We start from the raw sequence: 19,530 nt of genomic DNA, 5'->3' as shown, positions 1-19,530 counted from the left end.
GGGTACAGTTCCCAGCTCTGTCCTTGTTGCCTGCCACCCCATCAACTGTGCTGCCTGGGCACCCCACTAGTTTTTATTGAAATCATATGTCTGGTGTTATCTCATGTATGACAAAGCCATGGTTTCTGGAGTTTTTGATTTGAGGTCAGCGGCTAAGACAGAATCTCTAAATAGCCCTGGCTGTCATGGAACTCACTTTGTAGACCAGGCTAGCCTCATATTCATGACGTCTACCTGCCTATGCCTCTCAAGTCCTGGGATTAAAGGCACATGCTACCACGCCCAGCCATGGTTTCTCTTTTGACAAGAATATGGGTTATGGGAACATCAAGGAATCCTAGGATTGGGGTGTGGGTGTCATTCTGAGAATAGACCTGTTCTCTTTCTAGGAAGCAGCCCTGGGTTACATAGTCAGGGTCACTTCCTGGGTCTTGAGAGTAGTGGAGGTATCCTGGCGCTGGCAGGGCCTCCCTCCTTCTGTCCTATACTGGGAAGTCAGAGCTCTCTGAGGGCCTCAACCACATGTAAAACCAGGTAGGCAGTTTCCCTGGGAATGGGGAGCCCAGGCATCCAAAAGTTGGAACTTGATACAGCTGCAGGATATCAGAGGGTCTCTCCTCCCTTTTGATGGCCAAATGGGGAAAGGCCATCTATTAGAGGTTGGTGGGTGAGTGGGCAGGCTGCCTGTTGGACTGGGAAGCAGGAGGAAGTAACTCTCACTTCTCCTCATTTTTATTTATTTATTTTTTCTCCTTTTTTTTTTCTCCTCATTTTTAAAAGCGGACCACATCACTACCAGTGGGGAGGGCTGCTAGTAGGTACAATGTGTCCTTCAGTATGGTGCATGAGGTTAGGTCTGAGTGTTATCGACTAGGGGCAAGAGGCCTAGCGCTGTCTACATTCAAGGTAGGCTCAGGAGGGACGAGATCTTCCTTGGTGATTTCAGCTTCTTCTGAAAGCCCCAAACTGCCAGATGTCTTCTTTCCCTTACATAAACTGCATTCCCCACAATGGTACGTGCAGGCCCCTTATTGATATCCAGCATTTACTTTGTACACTTTAGACACAGGCCATGGCTCATGGGCATCCATCTGTTCCATCTCCAACCTACCAAAGACTAGGAGCGAAGTTAAATTTACTCTCTACCACTGTGGTAGATATAAAAAGTACAGGACGCCTCCAGCACCACATGGAAAGATGCCTGGATGGAAATCTAGGAGGCCATGGAGAAGTTCCACAGGTGCTAAGGAGGACACTTGGGGGACTCCGATATGCCCCATTAGAGACTGCTGAATCATAGGTGTCCAGGTGTCCACCTGTATTTATGAGAGACCATGTGGGAAAGGGACCAGGAGCACAGATGAGGACTGAGTTAAACTCTGGTGTTTATTAGGGATATGACTTTGTCAGAAAATCTCACTGAGCCTCTGCTTCCTTTCCTGATACGTGTGTGGAATTGCACGATGACACTTGTGGTACCTGAGGTCCAGAGCTATTAAAACAGCACTGCCTGCTATAGTAATGTGCATGTGTGTAAATCACTTCATCCGTACCTGTATGTAGGTCGTCTCAGATTGGGACTGTTCTAACATTTAGTTAAGAAACTTGTTTTGGGAGCCAGGTGGTAGTAGCTCACACCTTTAATCCCAGCACTCTGGAGGCAGAGACAGGTAAATCTCTTGAGTTCAAGGCCAGCCTGGTCTACAGAGCAAATTCCAGGACTGCCAAGGCTTCACAGAGAAATACTTTCTCAAAAACAAAAAACAACAACAAAAAGAAAAAACTTGTCTTGGCCATATGTGGTGGTGTGCGCTATTGTTTTTTTTCCTCTAAGACTGAATTTTTCTGTGCAACAGCCCTGGCTGTCCAGGAACTTGCTCTGTAGACCAGGCTGGCCTCCAACTCAGAGGTTCTCCTGCCTCTGCCTCCAAGTGCTAGGATTAATGTTCATTTTTAATCCAAACATTCAAGAGGCAAAGACAGGTGGATCACTGAGTGTGAGACCAGCCTGGCCTACAGAACAAGGTCCAGGATAGCCAGGGCTGTAAAGAGAAACCTGTGTCAGGGAAAAAAAAAATTGTGTGTGAACTCTTAATGCTGTGGGGAAGAAATGCACATAAATTTCAATAAAACAGGTATCGCCTTGGCTTAAGGGATCATTCTTTCCTATTGTTGTTTTGTTGAGGCAGAATCTTATACTTGTAGAGTTAACTGTGGGTCTTGTGAATGAAGGAATGAATAGCTACCATTGGCTGTGGGTTTGAGACCTGGGGGAGATTGACTAGGCCAGATAACCTGATAGAGTGGTCCAAGAAGTATAGAAACTATCAGTCATCCAAGGAACTGGGTGCAGGCACAGACCCAGAGACCGAACCTAGGGGGCACCTTGGTCAACAGTCAAAAAGTACAGCCAGAAAGCTCTTCCTCAGAAAGTGCTTGTTGAATTTTGTATGAGACCTCCAGAAGACTTGAGTTAGAGAAAGCCCAATGTGAGGATGGTAATAGGGAGAGAAGTATTGGCCAGCCATGAAAAGAGACCGCTGGTGCACATAATATATGTTTATTTTGAGCCAAGACGGGGAAGGCTGTTGGTACTAACAACTCTGTTACTGTATGCTCTTCCCTGTACTTGTTCGGGGCCCCCTCTCTTAAGTTTTGCAGATATTGGCAAATCTCTAGCTCTGGGAGTAAATACTTATTTTATTGTCCCCATTTACAGAAAGGAAAGGGGCCGCAGTGTGGGAACACCTGGCTCTAAGAGCTAAGGAGGGTAAACCAAACACAAAGCAGGTCCTAGGGAAGGCAGGTAGAGGTTCCTGTAATTTCACCCTTCTTCTCTGGTAGAGGCAAAGCTACTCAAACAATCAAGAGAGGCTGGGTAAGCCATTGCTATGACAGTGGCTGGCTCTAGCCCCCAGTGTACCCTGCCGTCCTAGAAGATATCCAAGACTGCTTCTGGTTCATTTCTGAGCATGATGTGAGGTCATGATAATTATACCAAATTAAACACTTAGTAGATATAGGTAGGTAGTTGTAGCCCTTAACAGGTCTACCCAGGTCATGGTTCATCTTCTCAGAGGATTTCAGCCCCAATGCTGTCCTTAGGAAGGCTTCTCCAGTGGGTATCTGAACTTTGAATACACCAGTATCCACTTTTCTTGTAGGCTTAGTGAACAACACCTAGCTCTTCCCCTGAGCCAACTTCATAGGCTGCTTGTTGTAGAGGTTCAGCAACAATATGTGATCTGGACATTTGCAACCCTGAGACTACAATGTTAGGAAACTCCTGTGTGAATAGGTGTGTGAAGCTGAATATAGAGAGTGGTTGCATTGGGACAAGACTCAGGACTTGAATGAGGACTTTTTTTTTTTTTGAAGTAAGGGCCCAGAAGGACAGAAGGTGTGCTTCCAGAGAGACCTATGCCACTCCAACTTGAGTCTGGGTGGGAAGTTTTATAGGATTATTATAAATGGGAGAAGCTGACTATGGGGGCCTTGGAAGGTGAGGGGAATAAGCATAGAAAAGAGTTTGAGGGAGAAAAGATAGAAACAGAGTACAGGTTGGGGCAGGCAGGCAGGACACTACTTCTGGAGGCAAGAGAGACCTACTAGAGAGGTGGTCTAGGAGGGAGCAATGAAAAGAGGAAAGGGTCTATGTGGAGCAAGGTTCCAGACTCCAAGTGCCCTTGAGTCCTGGAGGAAAGTGAAAGAGGCTGGGAGTCCTCAGAAGATTGTGAAGGTGGTCCTTCCTGGGAGGTGTCAGGTGGATACAGAAGCAACCCCTCAGAAAGAAACGTAAGATGAGGTTAGTCTGAGTTTTGTGAGTACAAACAGACAGATGTAACACCCACAGCCAGCTTCCTTTATTCACGCCTCTCGGTCTCCTCGAGTTAACAGTGGCAGGGCTCTTTGAGACTTCATAGACACCTCAGTATATGTCCTCACACAGATCCTTCAAGACCCTTCCAGCTCAGCCTCAGGAACCTGCCTCCGTTGGAGCTGAGCGCTGTGGGTGGAGCTAAGGCATGCACAGCTGGGGCCCTTCTATGGTGTGTCTAGTGTGCTGGAAGTGAATGCTTTGTCCTAGCGTCAGGATGTGAACTCTACAGTGGTAGAGTGTGGGGTGAGGGAAACTGTTCTCCCATAAAGGAAAGTTCTAGGAGCCTTCCAGGTTGAGCATGTGCGTTGGCTTCTGTCAATTGTAGGATGTAGGTGCTTATGTGTTTGGGGTGAGATTAGCCATGTGAATAATTAAATATGGATCTTCCCATGAGATTTGGGCACAAGCAGACTGTGATTCGAGGACTCATGGGTGTGTGGACCTAGCAGTGACTTCTGGCCAGCCTGCCTCTGAATATCCTTCCTCTGATCTAAACTCAGTATGCAGGGGAATGTTATGTGGCTTTGGTGCTGTATGTGAGCCCAGTGTCGAGGATCCAGGCCAGGCCTCCTGTGTGTGCAAGAAGAATGTCTGCCCCACTACTGTGGCTCCTGTGTGTGGCTCGGATGCCTCCACCTATAGCAATGAGTGTGAGCTACAGCGCGCACAGTGCAACCAGCAACGGCGCATTCGCCTGCTTCGCCAAGGACCATGCGGTAAGTGAGTGTGGGCGTGGGGGAGGGCAGTGGAAAATCAACATGACATCACCTGTAAACCCACAGGGTCCCGGAACCCCTGTGCCAATGTGACCTGCAGTTTCGGTAGTACCTGTGTACCCTCAGCCGATGGACAGACTGCCTCATGCCTGTGTCCCACTTCCTGCTTTGGGGCCCCTGTTGGGACTGTGTGTGGCAGTGATGGTATTGACTACCCTAGTGAGTGCCAGCTGCTACGCCATGCTTGTGCCCGCCAGGAGCACATCTTCAAGAAGTTTGATGGCCCTTGTGGTAAGCAAAGCACTATGCATTGCTTCTCCCATACATGACTCTCCTATGTGCGCTGGTGACAGCCCCTCATTTCTACCTTCGGACCCTAGACCCCTGCCAGGACAGCTTGTCAGACCCGAACCACATCTGCCGTGTGAACCCGCGTACACGGCTCCCAGAGATGCTTCTGCGGCCAGAGAGTTGCCCTGCCAAGCACACACCTATCTGTGGAGATGATGGAGTCACCTATGAAAATGACTGTGTCATGGGCCGTATTGGTGCAACCCGTGGCCTGCTCCTCCAGAAAGTACGCTCTGGCCAGTGCCAGACTCGAGGTTCGTGCTCCCAGGGGACTGATCCAGCCCTGCCACTGTGCCTCATTAGGGCTCACTCCTGCATACTCCATGTCCCTACTCACCATGTCAGGTGCCCGTGAGGACTCTGTACATAGTAGACAGTTGGCGTGATACTCTGGCCGATGTGATCTCCTTTCCCGTTCCCAGACCAGTGCCCAGAGACCTGCCAGTTCAACTCTGTATGCCTGTCCCGCCGTGGCCGTCCTCACTGCTCCTGTGATCGTGTCATCTGTGATGGGGCTTACAGGCCCGTGTGTGCTCAGGATGGCCACACATATGACAATGACTGCTGGCGCCAACAGGCTGAGTGTCGGCAACAGCATGCCATTCCCCCCAAGCACCAGGGCCCGTGTGGTGAGCAACTTGGGATCCAGCTGGGAGTAGCTGGTCTTGCATCATTCCTTGTCCCCAATCATACACCATGTCCATTCCTTGTCATGTACCTCCTGGAGTCCTGGGCTGGGGTCACTTGTGGGGGGGTTGCTGGCATGTGGAGGCTGTGAGGAGGGGAACCGGGGAACCTAAGAGATGGGACAAAGGCAGTGTGCACTTGGCCTTGCTACACCAGCAGGTCCTCTGGTCCGTTATCATCAGTCTTGGGTGGGCAGGAGTGGATGTGGTGCTGGAGATTCCTTGTTCTGGGAACACAGTGCAGTCCCAAGCCTTGTAGATGTTGATTGTAATTTGGTACTTGAGGGACCAGTGGAGAGGGTAGAGGAAATTGGGCAGTGGCCCGCAGGTCCCATTGGGGCTGTGGGCTTATATGGCCCTGCCTGCCTCTGCTGTCTGTCTTGGTCAGTCTTCTGTCCATCTTTCTTTCTGCATCTGTCTCTTCTTGGTCCTTCCTTCCCTCTCGGCTCCGACTCTTGTGTCTTCCAGCCTGATCTGCTGGCAGGATGAGGTGACGCGCCTGCCCGCCAGGAGCCCACAGCCTGAGGTCTGCCCCCGGCGCGGCTGGGGGGAGTGGCTTGCTACTGCCTGGCCTTCTGGTCCTCAGAGCAAGTTGACAGACACCCTCTTCCCTGTGTAGTCTGTGATTGTGGGGTACAGGGTTTTCCCATCCATGGGGGAAAAGTTTCAACCCCATGTGCATGATATCCCAGGGCTGCTGGTGGTCCAGGGTCAGTGACCTGCTATGGACAGTCAGAAACTCATATGTCCCCATCCATCTCTGTTGTGTGTCTGTCCCTTTCTCTGCTGTGTCCTGTGCATCTAGGTCTTCCTCCACCATTCCCACCCTGAAGAGGGGCTATTGCATGGGAGTGGGCTTTGTCCACATCTGGAGAAGAATGTGGACTGAGTACCACCTCCTCCCCAGACCAGACTCCATCCCCATGCCATGGAGTGCAGTGTGCATTTGGGGCAGTATGCACGGTGAAGAACGGGGAAGCTGTGTGCGAGTGCCAGCAGGTGTGCTCCGGTATCTATGATCCTGTGTGTGGCAGCGACAATGTCACTTACGGCAGCGTGTGCGAGCTGGAATCCATGGCCTGTGCCCTCAGGAGGGAAATCCGGGTGGCCCGCAAAGGACCCTGTGGTCAGTGGTGGGCAAGTGGGTTGGGTTGGGAAGAGGCTTTTGGTCAACGTGGTGATAGAGCTTCCTCCCCAGACCGATGCGGGCAGTGCCGTTTTGGATCCCTGTGCGAGATGGAGACTGGACGCTGTGTGTGCCCCTCTGAGTGTGTGGCCTCAGCCCAGCCTGTATGTGGTTCCGATGGACACACCTATGCTAGTGAATGTGAGCTGCATGTCCACGCCTGTACACACCAGATCAGCTTACATGTGGCCTCAGCCGGACACTGCCGTGAGTGGGGCCAGAAGGGATAAGCTCCCATGATTCCATCCATCAGGGACTCACGCTTACTCCTGTTTTTACCGTCTCCTGTAGAGACCTGTGGAGATACAGTTTGTGCCTTTGGGGCTGTGTGCTCAGCTGGACAGTGTGTGTGTCCCCGTTGTGAGCACCCCCCACCCGGCCCTGTGTGCGGCAGTGATGGCGTCACCTACCCCAGTGCCTGTGAGCTACGAGAAGCTGCCTGTCAGCAGCAGGTACAAATAGAAGAGGCCCGTGCAGGGCCATGTGAGCAGGGTAAGCTCAGGTGACTAGTGTGAACCCCTAGACCTCAGTCTCTGATGGAGACCTCATAGGTGACTGCTCTTATTTCCTGCAGCTGAGTGTGGCTCAGGGGGCTCCGGTTCTGGGGAAGACAATGAGTGTGAGCAGGAGCTGTGCCGGCAGCGTGGTGGTATCTGGGATGAGGACTCGGAGGATGGGCCATGTGTCTGCGACTTCAGCTGCCAGAGTGTTCTTAGAAGCCCAGTGAGTAACACAGCTTTCCATGGCTCCAGGGTGGATGCACTGAGGAGGGGGTCAAGGCTGCCCTCATTGACCCCATTCCTCTAGGTGTGTGGCTCAGATGGGATCACCTATAACACTGAGTGTGACCTGAAGAAGGCCAGGTGTGAATCACAGCAAGAACTGTATGTTACTGCTCAGGGAGCCTGCCGTGGTGAGTAGCTGTGCCAAACACATTCGGCATGTAATGGCATGTTCTATGCATTTGTGCTTCTGTTTCACTGTGTGTACATGTTCTATGGTGCGTGACAGAGACTTAAGGCAATGGGCATGCTCACGTTCTGTGGTGACTTGTATTATTCTTGTTGATGATGACGGTAGCTTTGTCTTTTGTTTTTTAATTATTTATTTATTTTGGTTTTCTTTTTGCTGTTATTTATTTATCTATTTATTTTGAGGCAGAGTCTCTCTACATAGATAGCCTTAGCTGTTCTGGAACTAGTTATGTAGACCAGGCTGGCCTTGAATTCATAGATCTGCCTGCTTTCTGCTCCTTGGATACTAGAATTAAAGGTGTGCACCAAACACTTTCTGTGAGCCAGATTAGGATTCTAAATGTGAGGCCACAGGGAATTAGAGAGTTACCACTAGGCACTTTCGTTCTTATAGAAAAGAGATTGAAGACAGGCTGGGAAGGGTGCTTGCCTTTGAGATTTCTGAGTTCCAGGCTAGCCTACAGAGTGAGTTCCAGGACAGCCAGGGCTACACAGAGAACTCCTGTGTAGAAATGGAGGGAGGGAGGGAGGGAGGGAGGGAGGGAGGGAGGGAGGGAGGGAGGGAGGGAAGGAAGGAAGGAAGGAAGGAAGGAAGGAAGGAAGGAAGGAAGGAAGGAAGGAAGGAAGGGAGGGAGGGAGACTGTGCTGATTTATGTTTGTGCATATACACACGTGTATATGCACAGGAATAATGTTTTGAGGAATATAGTGAATGCGTATAAATGTGTCTTCATTTCTATGTACTCTTATATCTTTATTATGTGTTTGAGACTCCAGTAATGTATGTGTGCATGGGGGTATGTATGTGGCTTCTTACGTTTTGTGGGTTTCGGGTTCTACATTTACTTTGTCTTTATATGTGATATGCTGATTTCACCTATGACAGCCCCAGATTTTGGGTTCCCAGTGGGAATTGATGTCAAGAAGGATGACTCGTTTGGCAGGAATCACTGAGACAAAATAATTGAGTTTAGGATAAACATCTAGCACTACATCAAATCTGAATTCTGTACACCTCTCCTCAGGTCCTACCTTGGCTCCACTGCTACCTATGGCCCTTCCCCACTGTGCCCAAACCCCCTATGGCTGCTGCCAAGACAATGTCACTGCTGCCCAGGGTGTAGGCTTTGCTGGCTGTCCCAGTGAGTACCTGAACCTAGTCTGACCATGGTCTGACAGAGCTGAACGTCTTCCCTGACCGCTGCTTTCTCCTCTTGTAGGCACCTGCCATTGCAACCCACATGGCTCCTACAGTGGCACCTGTGACCCAGCCACAGGCCAGTGCTCCTGCCGACCAGGTGTGGGAGGCCTCAGGTGTGATCGCTGTGAGCCTGGCTTCTGGAACTTCCGTGGCATTGTCACTGATGGTCACAGTGGTTGCACTCGTGAGTAACAGAGCCCCAAGCACTCCTGCCTGTCCACCCCATTGCTGCTCATATCTTGGCCTGACCAATACCTGGTAGGGCTGTGGGGCGGCAGGTGTGAGGGGGGCTACTAAACTGTAGATTCTTCCCTCTCACTGCCCCAGCCTGCAGCTGTGACCCTCGGGGTGCTGTGAGAGATGACTGTGAGCAGATGACTGGACTGTGTTCCTGTAGGCCTGGTGTGGCTGGTCCCAAGTGTGGGCAATGTCCAGATGGTCAAGCCCTGGGCCAGACTGGCTGTGAAGCAGGTGAGGACCAGGACTGGTGCTGACCCCAGGACTTCCTATGCTGAGGGTGGGAGTTTCTGAGTTGGAAGGGATCTTTTCTGCCTACCGCAGATTCCACGACACCTGTGACTTGTGTGGAGATGCACTGTGAGTTTGGTGCCTCTTGCGTAGAGGAGGCCGGGTTTGCCCACTGTGTCTGCCCAACCCTCACGTGCCCAGAGGCTAACTCTACCAAGGTAAGGACTGAAATATGTGGAGAGCGGTGGGGGTGAGGAGACCTTTCCCGAGCATCCTTTCCCTGCACCCCAGGTCTGTGGATCAGATGGTGTCACATATGGCAACGAGTGCCAGTTGAAAACTATTGCCTGTCGTCAGGGTCTGGACATCTTCACCCAGAGTCTTGGCCCGTGCCAGGGTAAGGACCTGGAGCAACTACCTAGAACAAACCAGGACTTGACTGTCCTGACTCCAGCTCCTAACATCCCTCTGTTTACAGAGATCATTGCTCCTGAAACTCCCCCAGCGTCTGCATCTATGACTACCCCGAGGCATGTCCTGAGCCAGGCACTTCCATCCCCCAACAGCGGCCTTCCTCTGGCTCCCAGTAGTACCACCCGTGATTGGCCCACCCCACTACCCACATCACGACCTCAGACCACAGTCAGCATCCCCAGGAGCACTCCATGGCCTGTGCTGACTGTGCCTCCATTAGCATCCACCGATGTAACCGGTCTCACCACATCAATCTTCAGTGAATCTGGCAGCGCCAATGGGAGTGGCGATGAGGAGCTGAGCGGAGATGAGGAGGCCAGTGGGGGCGGGTCTGGGGGTGAGCAGGGCCTCAGGGGCGTGTGGGCAGGTCTGAGGGTGATGTGGGGTAGAGCCCACGAGTGGCTCCTACCCAGGGCCGTGCTTAGACTACATTTCCCCAGGACTCGAGCCCCCTGTGGGCAACATTGTGGTGACCCATGGGCCACCAATTGAGAGGGCTTCCTGCTACAATTCACCTTTGGGCTGCTGTTCAGATGGCAAGACACCCTCACTGGACTCAGAAGGCTCCAACTGTCCTGGTAAGTGGAGAACGGGGAAGGGGGTGAGCTTGGGATGGTGCAGACATACCAGGAGTACAGTCTTCATCTTGTGACAACAGGTTATAATATTCTGGCTTCAGCACTTGAGTGTGTGTGTGTGGGGGGGGGGTTTGGAGATTTGGCACACATGTGCGTTCTGGTCTCAACCACTGACTATGAGATTATGCCAAGGACCCTATACCTAACCCATCTTTCTCCTTGCAAGCCAGCTTGGGGCGCCTGCTCCTAGGAATTGCCTGGTAACTGACACCAGCCCTACCCTGGGGTCCCCACTCACTAACCCCATGATCATTTGACTAACAACCCTGCTTTGCACCCCACGTGGCTTGCTGTGGAGCTTGCTTCTGTGGCTGCCTAGGAGGCTAGATGGTATTGGCAGGGCCTCACTGCCCCTCCCCCACAGCTACCAAGGCATTCCAGGGAGTGCTGGAGCTTGAGGGGGTCGAGGGACAGGAGCTGTTCTACACACCTGAGATGGCTGACCCCAAGTCAGAGTTGTTTGGGGAGACCGCAAGGAGCATTGAAAGCACGGTATGAGGGTTTGTGGGGTATCCATTTAGGACAGACCCGGATGACTGACTGAACTGAATCGATCGTAATTGAGTTTAGACAGTGCCTACTGCCCTCACCCATTACCTGTTTACAGCTGGACCACCTGTTCCGGAATTCAGATGTCAAGAAGGACTTCTGGAGTGTCCACCTACGGGACCTGGGGCCTGGCAAATTAGTCCGTGCCATTGTGGACGTTCACTTTGATCCTAGTAAGCCCCTGTTGACCTCATGGGAGGTGTTGGGTATGGGCTACGTGGAGCCAGGCCATGCTCAGGGCCCTGTTCTTCTTAGCCACAACCTTCCAGGCACCAGATGTGGGCCAGGCCCTGCTCCGACAGATCCAAGTATCCAGACCATGGGCCCTGGCAGTGAGGAGGCCTCTGCAGGATCACGTGCGGTTCCTAGACTTTGGTGAGTGCCTGTCCTGCCTTCTCTAGCCTCCGTACCTCAGTGTGCTCTTCACACCTACCTAACATTTATCCTCCCTGCAGACTGGTTTCCCACCTTCTTTACGGGAGCTGCCACGGCCAGAGCCACCACCGTGAGCCGACTGTTTGCCTCCGTCACCCCACGAGTCTACCCCAGTCACACCAGCTGGCCTGTTGGCAGAACCACAGCACCACTAACCACACGCCGACCTCCTACAGTTGCCCCCAGCACTCACCGACCTCGGACCCCAGGCCCTCAACAGCCCCCACACAAGCCCTGTGATTCCCAACCTTGCCTCCACGGAGGCACCTGCCAGGACCAGGATTCTGGCAAGGGCTTCACCTGCAGCTGCACTGCAGGCAGGGGTGGCACTGTCTGTGAGGAGGGTAAGGCTACTCAATGCTGGAGGGCTCGGGGATTAGGCTAGAGGGTGAAGCAGAGTGTCAGGCACTCCTCTAGCTCAGCTCTATCTGTTCCCTGCAGTACAATTCCCCTCTGTTCCTGCTTTCGAGGGCCACTCCTTCTTGGCCTTCCCCACCCTCCGGGCCTACCACACGCTGCGCCTGGCACTGGAATTCCGGGCGCTGGAGACTGAGGGACTGCTCCTCTACAACGGCAATGCACACGGCAAGGACTTCCTGGCTCTGGCTCTGCTGGATGGGCATGTACAGTTCAGGTGGGCATGGCTTCTGTAGGTGGCCGAGAGCAATTCAGACCTGAATCTACAGGGTGTGAAGTCTTGGGTGAAGTGACGTAGGCCTGGACCAACATCCTAAGCACCTGTTCCCATGCCCAGGTTTGACACAGGGTCAGGGCCAGGAATATTAACCAGCTCAGTGCCGGTGGAACCAGGACGATGGCACCGCCTAGAATTGTCACGGCATTGGCGGCAGGGCACACTTTCTGTGGATGGCGAGACTCCTGTTGTGGGCGAAAGTCCCAGTGGCACTGATGGCCTCAACTTGGACACGTACCTCTATGTGGGTGGTGTCCCGGAAGAACAGGCTACCATGTGAGCAGGAATAGGCTGGGACTGACGGGGCCCCTGGTCTCTGGCTCTGGGTAACAGGAATGGGGTGGATTGTAGCTCTAACTTTGACCTCAACCCAGCCTCTGACCCTCCACTGGTTCCTGCTGTGCTATCTGTGGTAGCAAGCCTTTGACAGAACCTCTGAAGATGGCTACCCCTGACACTTGACCCTCACCCCTACCTCCTGATTCTGTCTTGTTTATGGAAATGACCACCCTGTGAACACAGTAGGCGTAGGGGCACCCCCAATCCCTAGCCCTAGTTTAGGGAGCGTGTTAGTATTACAGCTGATAATGAAGGGCTGCCTCTGACTCTGACCCCTCCTGGTGTCAGGGTGCTTGACCGGACCTCTGTGGGCATCGGCCTGAAAGGATGCATCCGTGTACTGGACATCAACAACCAGCAGCTAGAGCTTGGCAACTGGCAGGAAGCCGTGGTCTTAAGCTCGGGTGTGGGAGAATGTGGAGACCATCCCTGCTTGCCTAACCCCTGCCATGGCAGGGCTATGTGCCAGGCACTGGAGGCTGGCATGTTCCTCTGCCAGTGCCCACCTGACCGCTTTGGTGAGAATTAGCTTGGTACCTGGGCAGGTATCTAGGTGTTGTGGGAGGAGTCTCATGTTTCCCTGGAACCCCTACCCAATCTCCCTTCAGGCCCGACTTGTGCAGATGAAAAGAACCCCTGCCAGCCAAACCCATGCCACGGGGCAGCTCCTTGTCGTGTGCTTTCCAGGGGCGGGGCCAAGTGTGAGTGCCCCCTGGGACGCAGAGGTGCCTTCTGCCAGACGGGTAAGGTCAAGGAGATGCTGGGGAAAGATGACGGTCAATTCCTGGGTTGATTTGGGGTCAGGTGTACCATCCAGTTAGTAGGGAAACCAGAGCCTGAAATCCTGTCTGACATCTGTTTGGCCCTTTATAGTCCTGGAGACTGGTGCTGACTCCCGGCCCTTCCTGGCTGACTTTAGTGGCTTCTCCTACCTGGAACTAAAAGGCTTGCACACCTTCGAGAGAGACCTGGGGTTAGTAGGGCAGGAAGGTTAAGGGAAGGGAGCCAGCCTGATGAGGAGACAGTGATACCCTCTCACAACCCCACATGACCCCAGGGAGAAGATGGCGCTGGAGGTGGTGTTCTTGGCTCGTGGGGCCAGTGGCTTGCTCCTCTACAATGGGCAAAAGACAGATGGCAAAGGGGACTTTGTGTCCCTGGCCCTGCATAACCAGCACCTGGAGTTCCGCTATGACCTCGGCAAGGGGGCTGCGGTCATCAGGTGGGCATATATATGGTAACTAGACTGGGCATTAGCCAAGGTTGTCTCTGAACCATCTGCATAGATCACAGGGAGGACCTAAAAGACTACCCTGAGGCTGGGATGTCAGTGTGTATATTAGGGATGTGAGCAGAGCCCAGAACCTATCCATACCTCTTTGCAGAAGCAAGGAGCCGATAGCCCTGGGCACCTGGATCAGGGTATCCCTGGAACGAAATGGCCGCAAGGGTGCCCTTCGAGTGGGTGATGGGCCCCGTGTGCTAGGGGAGTCTCCGGTGAGTATCCAGTGCATGAGGAAGGCCCAGACCTCCCACACCCTATCGCCACCACCTCCCTTCCTCCTCCCTCGGGGCTCGTAGCCCCCGATAGCCACGTCTCACATAACTGTTTTCTCTGTCTGCCCTGTGCTTCAATCTGTCTCCTTTCTGCCCCCACTGCTCTCTGGCTCTTGCTCTGCAACCCCCCCACCTGCTCTCCGGATGTCAGAAATCCCGCAAGGTACTGTTGGCCTCTTACCCAACTCACCATCTCTTGTACCCATTCCTAGAGTAGCACTTTCCCACTAAGATTCACATCTGCCATTTCTGTGTGATTAATGCTGCCTCCTAGATAGTGAGGGGGTAGATGTGGGGCATCAAGAAAATGGGCGTATTGACCTGGGGCTTGGCCTACTCTGGCCCAGTGGGTGGATCATTCGTGACCTTTTACCCCATGCCTCCTATAGGTGCCTCATACCATGCTCAACCTCAAGGAGCCCCTCTATGTCGGAGGAGCTCCTGACTTCAGCAAGCTGGCCCGGGGAGCTGCAGTGTCTTCTGGCTTCGATGGAGCCATCCAGCTGGTATGGGGGCGAGTACCAGCCAGGGTTCTCCACGGTGCAACAGAGGAGGGCCACTCTATATGTGGATTCTGTCCTGGGTGAGGGCTGTCTCATCAGAGAAAGGAGCAGATGTGATAGATAACGGCACTCCCTCTCCTCCTCAGGTGTCTCTAAGTGGCCACCAGCTGCTGACTCGGGAGCATGTATTGCAGGCCGTGGACGTCTCCCCTTTTACAGACCACCCTTGTACCCAGGCCTCGGGCAACCCCTGCCTTAATGGGGGTTCATGTATCCCGAGGGAAGCCACTTACGAATGCCTGTGTTCTGGGGGCTTCTCTGGGCTGCACTGCGAGAAGGGTGAGCACTGGCAGCCCAGGGCTGAGACTTGACATGGCCTGGAGATCTCATCTGAGGCCCATTTCATCCCATCTGTCTCCCAGGGCTAGTTGAGAAGTCAGTGGGGGACCTAGAAACGCTGGCCTTTGACGGGCGGACCTACGTCGAATACCTCAATGCCGTGACTGAGAGGTAACATGCAGTCAGGAGCCAGGCACTCCCTCCGCCCTCGGCTGTCTTGTCTGGTCCTGTTCGTGCATGCCATTCCGGGTAGAGGTGTTAGATTCTCCATACCCCTCTCAGCTCTGGCCAGGAGGGAAGGCCCAGGATCTACCCTACCCCCTTCATTCTCACTATCTCTGTCTCTTTGTTTGCAAGCGAGCTGACCAATGAGATTCCACCGTAAGTAGGCCCTTGGCTCCACTCATACCTTGGCACTCACTCATATCCATGCTTTGCTCCCAGCATTACAATCTTGAGCCCCAGTAAAGGTGGAATTTCTACCGTGGATGGAAGATGGGGTTGGGGCCTGTTTATATACCGTCAGGCCCAGCTTCCTACCTTGGAAATGGTCAGTCCTCTTCCTAGGATATACCTGCCAAGGGCCATCACCTACAACGTAGGCTCCAGTACAAGTGTGATTTTGTGCTTGTATATATATATATATGTATACACGTTTCTATGTGTAGTTATGTACTTGGGTGTATATCTAATTTGTGGGTATATATGTTCGTATTATATCTATATATGCCTGTATGTGTGTGCAACGTGCAAATGTAAATGTGAGTTTGTGTAGATATGTGCACATGTATGCAAATGTGGGTGGGGTGTGTGTGTGTGTGTGAGACAGACACGATCATATATGTGCTAGGGCATCTCCACGACTGCTGCCATCAGAAGACCCTTCATGTCCATCCCATATCACCAATGCTTCTCTCCTTGAACTACCCACTAGGGCATGTGCCCAACATAAGTGTTACATAAGGGTCACTGCCAAAACCCTTTGTGGGAAAGGCCATTGGTCCCCTGGAGTCATGCTTGCTCTTCCTGTCACCTGCACATGTTGACAAAGGGAATTTTGGCCTGCATTCAGCCTGTCTTGTCTCCTGCTTACTGCTTCCCTCTCTTCCTGCTTCTAAGCCCTGAAACTCTGGATTCCGGGGCCCTTTTCAGGTAAGCACATGGCAGTACCTGAGAGACCCAGCACATTACCTTGCCATGTGCCTGCCTCTTGTCTGCCACCTCTCCGATCAACTTTGTCTAGTTGATCGTGTCTTCCCTCTCTCCTTTGTCTCACTGTTGGTGTTGCCCCCCTGCCCACCCAGCTGCCTGGGTCTGATCACCAGCTTCTGATCTCCATGGTAGTAGCTCAAGCTTTTGTGCTGTAACAACACCCACACCTACCCCACCTCCATTACCTACCAATCACCCTCCTGGAAGCCTCTGACCCGTCCTTTCACTTTTCAGTGAGAAGGCCCTACAGAGCAACCACTTTGAACTGAGCTTGCGCACCGAGGCCACACAGGGGCTGGTACTGTGGAGTGGCAAAGCCACAGAACGTGCGGACTATGTGGCTCTGGCCATTGTGGACGGATACCTGCAGCTAAGCTATGACTTAGGTTCCCAGCCAGTTGTGCTGCGCTCCACTGTGAAGGTCAACACCAACCGATGGCTTCGAGTCAGGGCTCACAGGTCAGTGGAGCCCACTGAGAATAACAGTGGGTAGTGATACCCAGTCACTCATGGTCACTAGTAGCCTGACTAGTGAGAAGGGGAAGGGGGAGCTACAAACAGACGCAGGAGAAGCAATCAACCACTGTCTCCTGGGAGCCTGGGAGAATATACATGTCATTTCCAGAGTGTGGTATCTACAAGGCATGTGATAGAGAAAATGTGGGGCCTGGGTCCTAGAGAAGGGAGGGAGGGAGGGGGCTCTTAACAGCTTTGCCCCACCTATCCCCTAGGGAACAGAGGGAAGGTTCTCTTCAGGTGGGCAACGAGGCCCCTGTGACTGGCTCTTCCCCATTGGGTGCCACACAACTGGACACAGATGGAGCCCTGTGGCTTGGTGAGTGTTTGGAGGTGACAGGGGAGGAGATACCCAAGGGTCTCCAACTATATAAGGGATAGACTATCCTAGAGCTGACACCCATATCAACCCCATCTGGATAACAGATGGGCTAGCCAGGGCAATGTAGCACCTTTTTCTGTGTTAACTCTGCAGATCTTAGGCCATAGGGATCTGTGTTCATGTGTGGCACCCCCACTTGTATTCAGGTGCTGGGGGGCCCCATATGTTGGCATCACTGCCTACTGATCTACTGTCTGTCCTGTAGGAGGCCTCCAGAAGCTGCCTGTGGGACAGGCTCTCCCCAAGGCCTATGGCACAGGTTTTGTAGGCTGTCTGCGGGACGTGGTGGTAGGCCATCGCCAGCTACACCTACTGGAAGACGCTGTCACCAAACCAGAGCTGAGGCCCTGCCCCACTCCCTGAGCTACCAGAGCTCCCACTCTCCGTACTGTAATTATTTTTTTATTTTTGTAAACTTGTTGCTTTTTTTTTATATGATTTTCTTGCCTGCACGTTGGCCAGAAGGACTGCTGGCCTGGCTTCTTTTTCCGTCCAGGCAGCTGTGCTGCGGAAGCAAAAGTGGTGCTGAGGGACTCATACGTAGACCATGGCAACTAAGAGCCCAGGGCTTTGGAGGCAGCCTTAGGACACACTCCTCTGCCTAAGGTACCATGTCTCGGCCCCTTGCACTGTACGTACCTACCTGTCTGTTTGTATTGGTCTTGTGGGTCTCCTAGCCCATTGGCAAACCCTACTCCTGTGTTATTAATGCTTTATTGAATGAGAACTGTGTCCCTGAGCAGGAGGGGCTGTTGGAGCTGAAGAGGCCCTTCATTAGAGCAAGCACCACTGGACCTTTTGTCGGTTTCCACTTATGCTGCTCCCCCGCATGTGCCCAGGACCAGCCTCATCTCAGGCTAGCCTGGACCCCTAGTGCTTCCTGTACCAATGCTGTGGTTTAGAAAAATTGTAATATTGGGGCGTCATTTTACTTCCACAAATGTGTCTGCCTGTCCCAGGGTGCTGGAAATAAGCCAAGCTCCATCTAAGTTGTCTTGACTGGCTTTCGGTTTGCCCTACCCACCTATCCAGCCGCTCTTGGACGTAGCCAACCTTTCCCCAAATACCAGACCACTTAGGAGCCCCTAGGCAGGAATGAGTCACTGTGGGACGTTGACCTCCATGCTTCCCTGCCTGAGCAGCCAGCTGCACCTGTCTCTCGAAGGACATCTAAGCCAGACTTCTAACCATATTCTTCAAGCCTTGATTTTACTTGGTTTCTGATGTGGAAGTACTGTCATTCCTGTTTTAACTCACACCAACCATTAATCGGTCCAATGTGAGGACAACCCTCATCTGAGTGACTTTTCTGCCCAGTGTCCAGCCAAGGGCATGTACGGGGGTAGCGGAGGTGGCTATAGAGCCAAAATTGCCTTAAACTGCAGCAACCATCTGTTTCTTCACTCCCTGTCCTTAATGTCCAGCACAATCATGTTGGAAGAAAGACCAGACAGATCTGGGATGGGGCAGCCCGACCTTTTTCCTCCTGTGGTGGTCCAAGGCTGGAGGGAGCTGCATGGTATCTTGTTACTAACTCCAGTATGTGTCTGTGTCAAATACCATAAAATAAAGTGTGAAAACTTTAAAATAGGGGCTGTGTTTGTACTAGCCTGATGGAGAAAGTAGAACCTGAGCTGGGAGTCCATGGTTCCTTTTGGCTGAGGTGTCTTATATGGTGAACACGCATACTTTTGGAAGGAGGAGGGGAATATGAAAGCTAACTAAAAAGCCACTGTCCTTGGGCAACAAGGCTACAGTGTGTCTCTGTGTGTGCATGTACCAATCTGATTATAAAGAAGGGAGCTAGTGGTTGCACTGAGGACAAAACCAGTCGGGATGAGAATACCTTGGTGGAAATATATGAGCTAGGCAGGCAGCCCCTTTATCTGGTTCAGATGTGTGTATGGTAGAAGACACTAACTAGGAAGTCCTGAGAAGGAAATTATAAACGATCATTGGCACCCCAAAAAAGACATAAGTAGGAACTCTTCAAAATGTTGAGGCTTCCCCTGAGAGCAAGAAGAAAAATGGTTGTACAGCTGGCCCGGCGGTTCATTGAACTTGTGAGTTTAAAACTATGCTATTCTGGTTTTGTGTTACTGGGACACCCCTGTCTTAGTCCATGTTCTGTTGTTGTGAAAAAACATCATGACCATGGCAACCCTTGTTCGCCTGTCTCTTCACTCCGTAGACCCGGCTGGCCTCAAACTCAAAGCTTTGCCTTGTCCTGGGAATAAAGGCATGAACCACCACTGCCCAGTCTCTGCACCTCTTAGAGAAAGCAGAGGGGGCTGGCTTGCAGTTTCAGAGGTTTAGTCCATTATCACCACAGCAGGGAGCATGGTGGCATGCAGGTGGACATGGTGCTGGAGAAGTACCTGAGAGTCCTGTGTCTGGATCCACAAAGAGCAGGAAGAGAGCCCTTGGTTT

General features: G+C 52.4%; 1 protein-coding gene across 14 annotated transcripts in view; it reads left to right on the top strand.

The window, feature by feature from the left end:
• Agrn (agrin) overlaps window positions 1-18,688 on the top strand; it is a 31,589-nt gene extending 12,901 nt beyond the window's left edge. For 2 of the 14 annotated variants that reach the window (XM_075946819.1, XM_075946821.1), the window contains 36 exons: window positions 4,381-4,596; window positions 4,663-4,887; window positions 4,977-5,201; window positions 5,370-5,576; window positions 6,541-6,759; window positions 6,832-7,026; window positions 7,111-7,311; window positions 7,394-7,542; window positions 7,627-7,732; window positions 8,819-8,935; window positions 9,014-9,178; window positions 9,322-9,465; window positions 9,556-9,680; window positions 9,754-9,859; window positions 9,941-10,273; window positions 10,377-10,514; window positions 10,939-11,066; window positions 11,182-11,296; window positions 11,379-11,498; window positions 11,579-11,902; window positions 11,976-12,192; window positions 12,313-12,528; window positions 12,880-13,109; window positions 13,200-13,334; window positions 13,465-13,564; window positions 13,649-13,813; window positions 13,977-14,088; window positions 14,300-14,311; window positions 14,538-14,654; window positions 14,798-14,990; window positions 15,074-15,161; window positions 15,348-15,371; window positions 16,110-16,142; window positions 16,437-16,661; window positions 16,934-17,037; window positions 17,306-18,688. In XM_075946819.1, the coding sequence (XP_075802934.1) occupies window positions 4,381-4,596; window positions 4,663-4,887; window positions 4,977-5,201; window positions 5,370-5,576; window positions 6,541-6,759; window positions 6,832-7,026; window positions 7,111-7,311; window positions 7,394-7,542; window positions 7,627-7,732; window positions 8,819-8,935; window positions 9,014-9,178; window positions 9,322-9,465; window positions 9,556-9,680; window positions 9,754-9,859; window positions 9,941-10,273; window positions 10,377-10,514; window positions 10,939-11,066; window positions 11,182-11,296; window positions 11,379-11,498; window positions 11,579-11,902; window positions 11,976-12,192; window positions 12,313-12,528; window positions 12,880-13,109; window positions 13,200-13,334; window positions 13,465-13,564; window positions 13,649-13,813; window positions 13,977-14,088; window positions 14,300-14,311; window positions 14,538-14,654; window positions 14,798-14,990; window positions 15,074-15,161; window positions 15,348-15,371; window positions 16,110-16,142; window positions 16,437-16,661; window positions 16,934-17,037; window positions 17,306-17,463 (5,687 nt within the window). In that variant the 3' untranslated portion in view covers window positions 17,464-18,688. Of the gene's footprint in view, window positions 1-4,380; window positions 4,597-4,662; window positions 4,888-4,976; window positions 5,202-5,369; window positions 5,577-6,540; window positions 6,760-6,831; window positions 7,027-7,110; window positions 7,312-7,393; window positions 7,543-7,626; window positions 7,733-8,818; window positions 8,936-9,013; window positions 9,179-9,321; window positions 9,466-9,555; window positions 9,681-9,753; window positions 9,860-9,940; window positions 10,274-10,376; window positions 10,515-10,938; window positions 11,067-11,181; window positions 11,297-11,378; window positions 11,499-11,578; window positions 11,903-11,975; window positions 12,193-12,312; window positions 12,529-12,879; window positions 13,110-13,199; window positions 13,335-13,464; window positions 13,565-13,648; window positions 13,814-13,976; window positions 14,100-14,299; window positions 14,312-14,537; window positions 14,655-14,797; window positions 14,991-15,073; window positions 15,162-15,347; window positions 15,372-16,109; window positions 16,143-16,436; window positions 16,662-16,933; window positions 17,038-17,305 lie in introns of all 14 variants that reach the window. The other 12 variants (XM_075946814.1, XM_075946822.1, XR_012907572.1 and 9 more) reach the window with 10 other exon arrangements.
• The last annotated feature ends 842 nt before the right edge of the window (window positions 18,689-19,530 follow it).

This window comes from Microtus pennsylvanicus, chromosome 13, assembly GCF_037038515.1.
Source record: "Microtus pennsylvanicus isolate mMicPen1 chromosome 13, mMicPen1.hap1, whole genome shotgun sequence".
Lineage (NCBI taxonomy): Eukaryota > Metazoa > Chordata > Mammalia > Rodentia > Cricetidae > Microtus > Microtus pennsylvanicus.
This window is presented reverse-complemented; position numbering and strand designations above follow the sequence as displayed.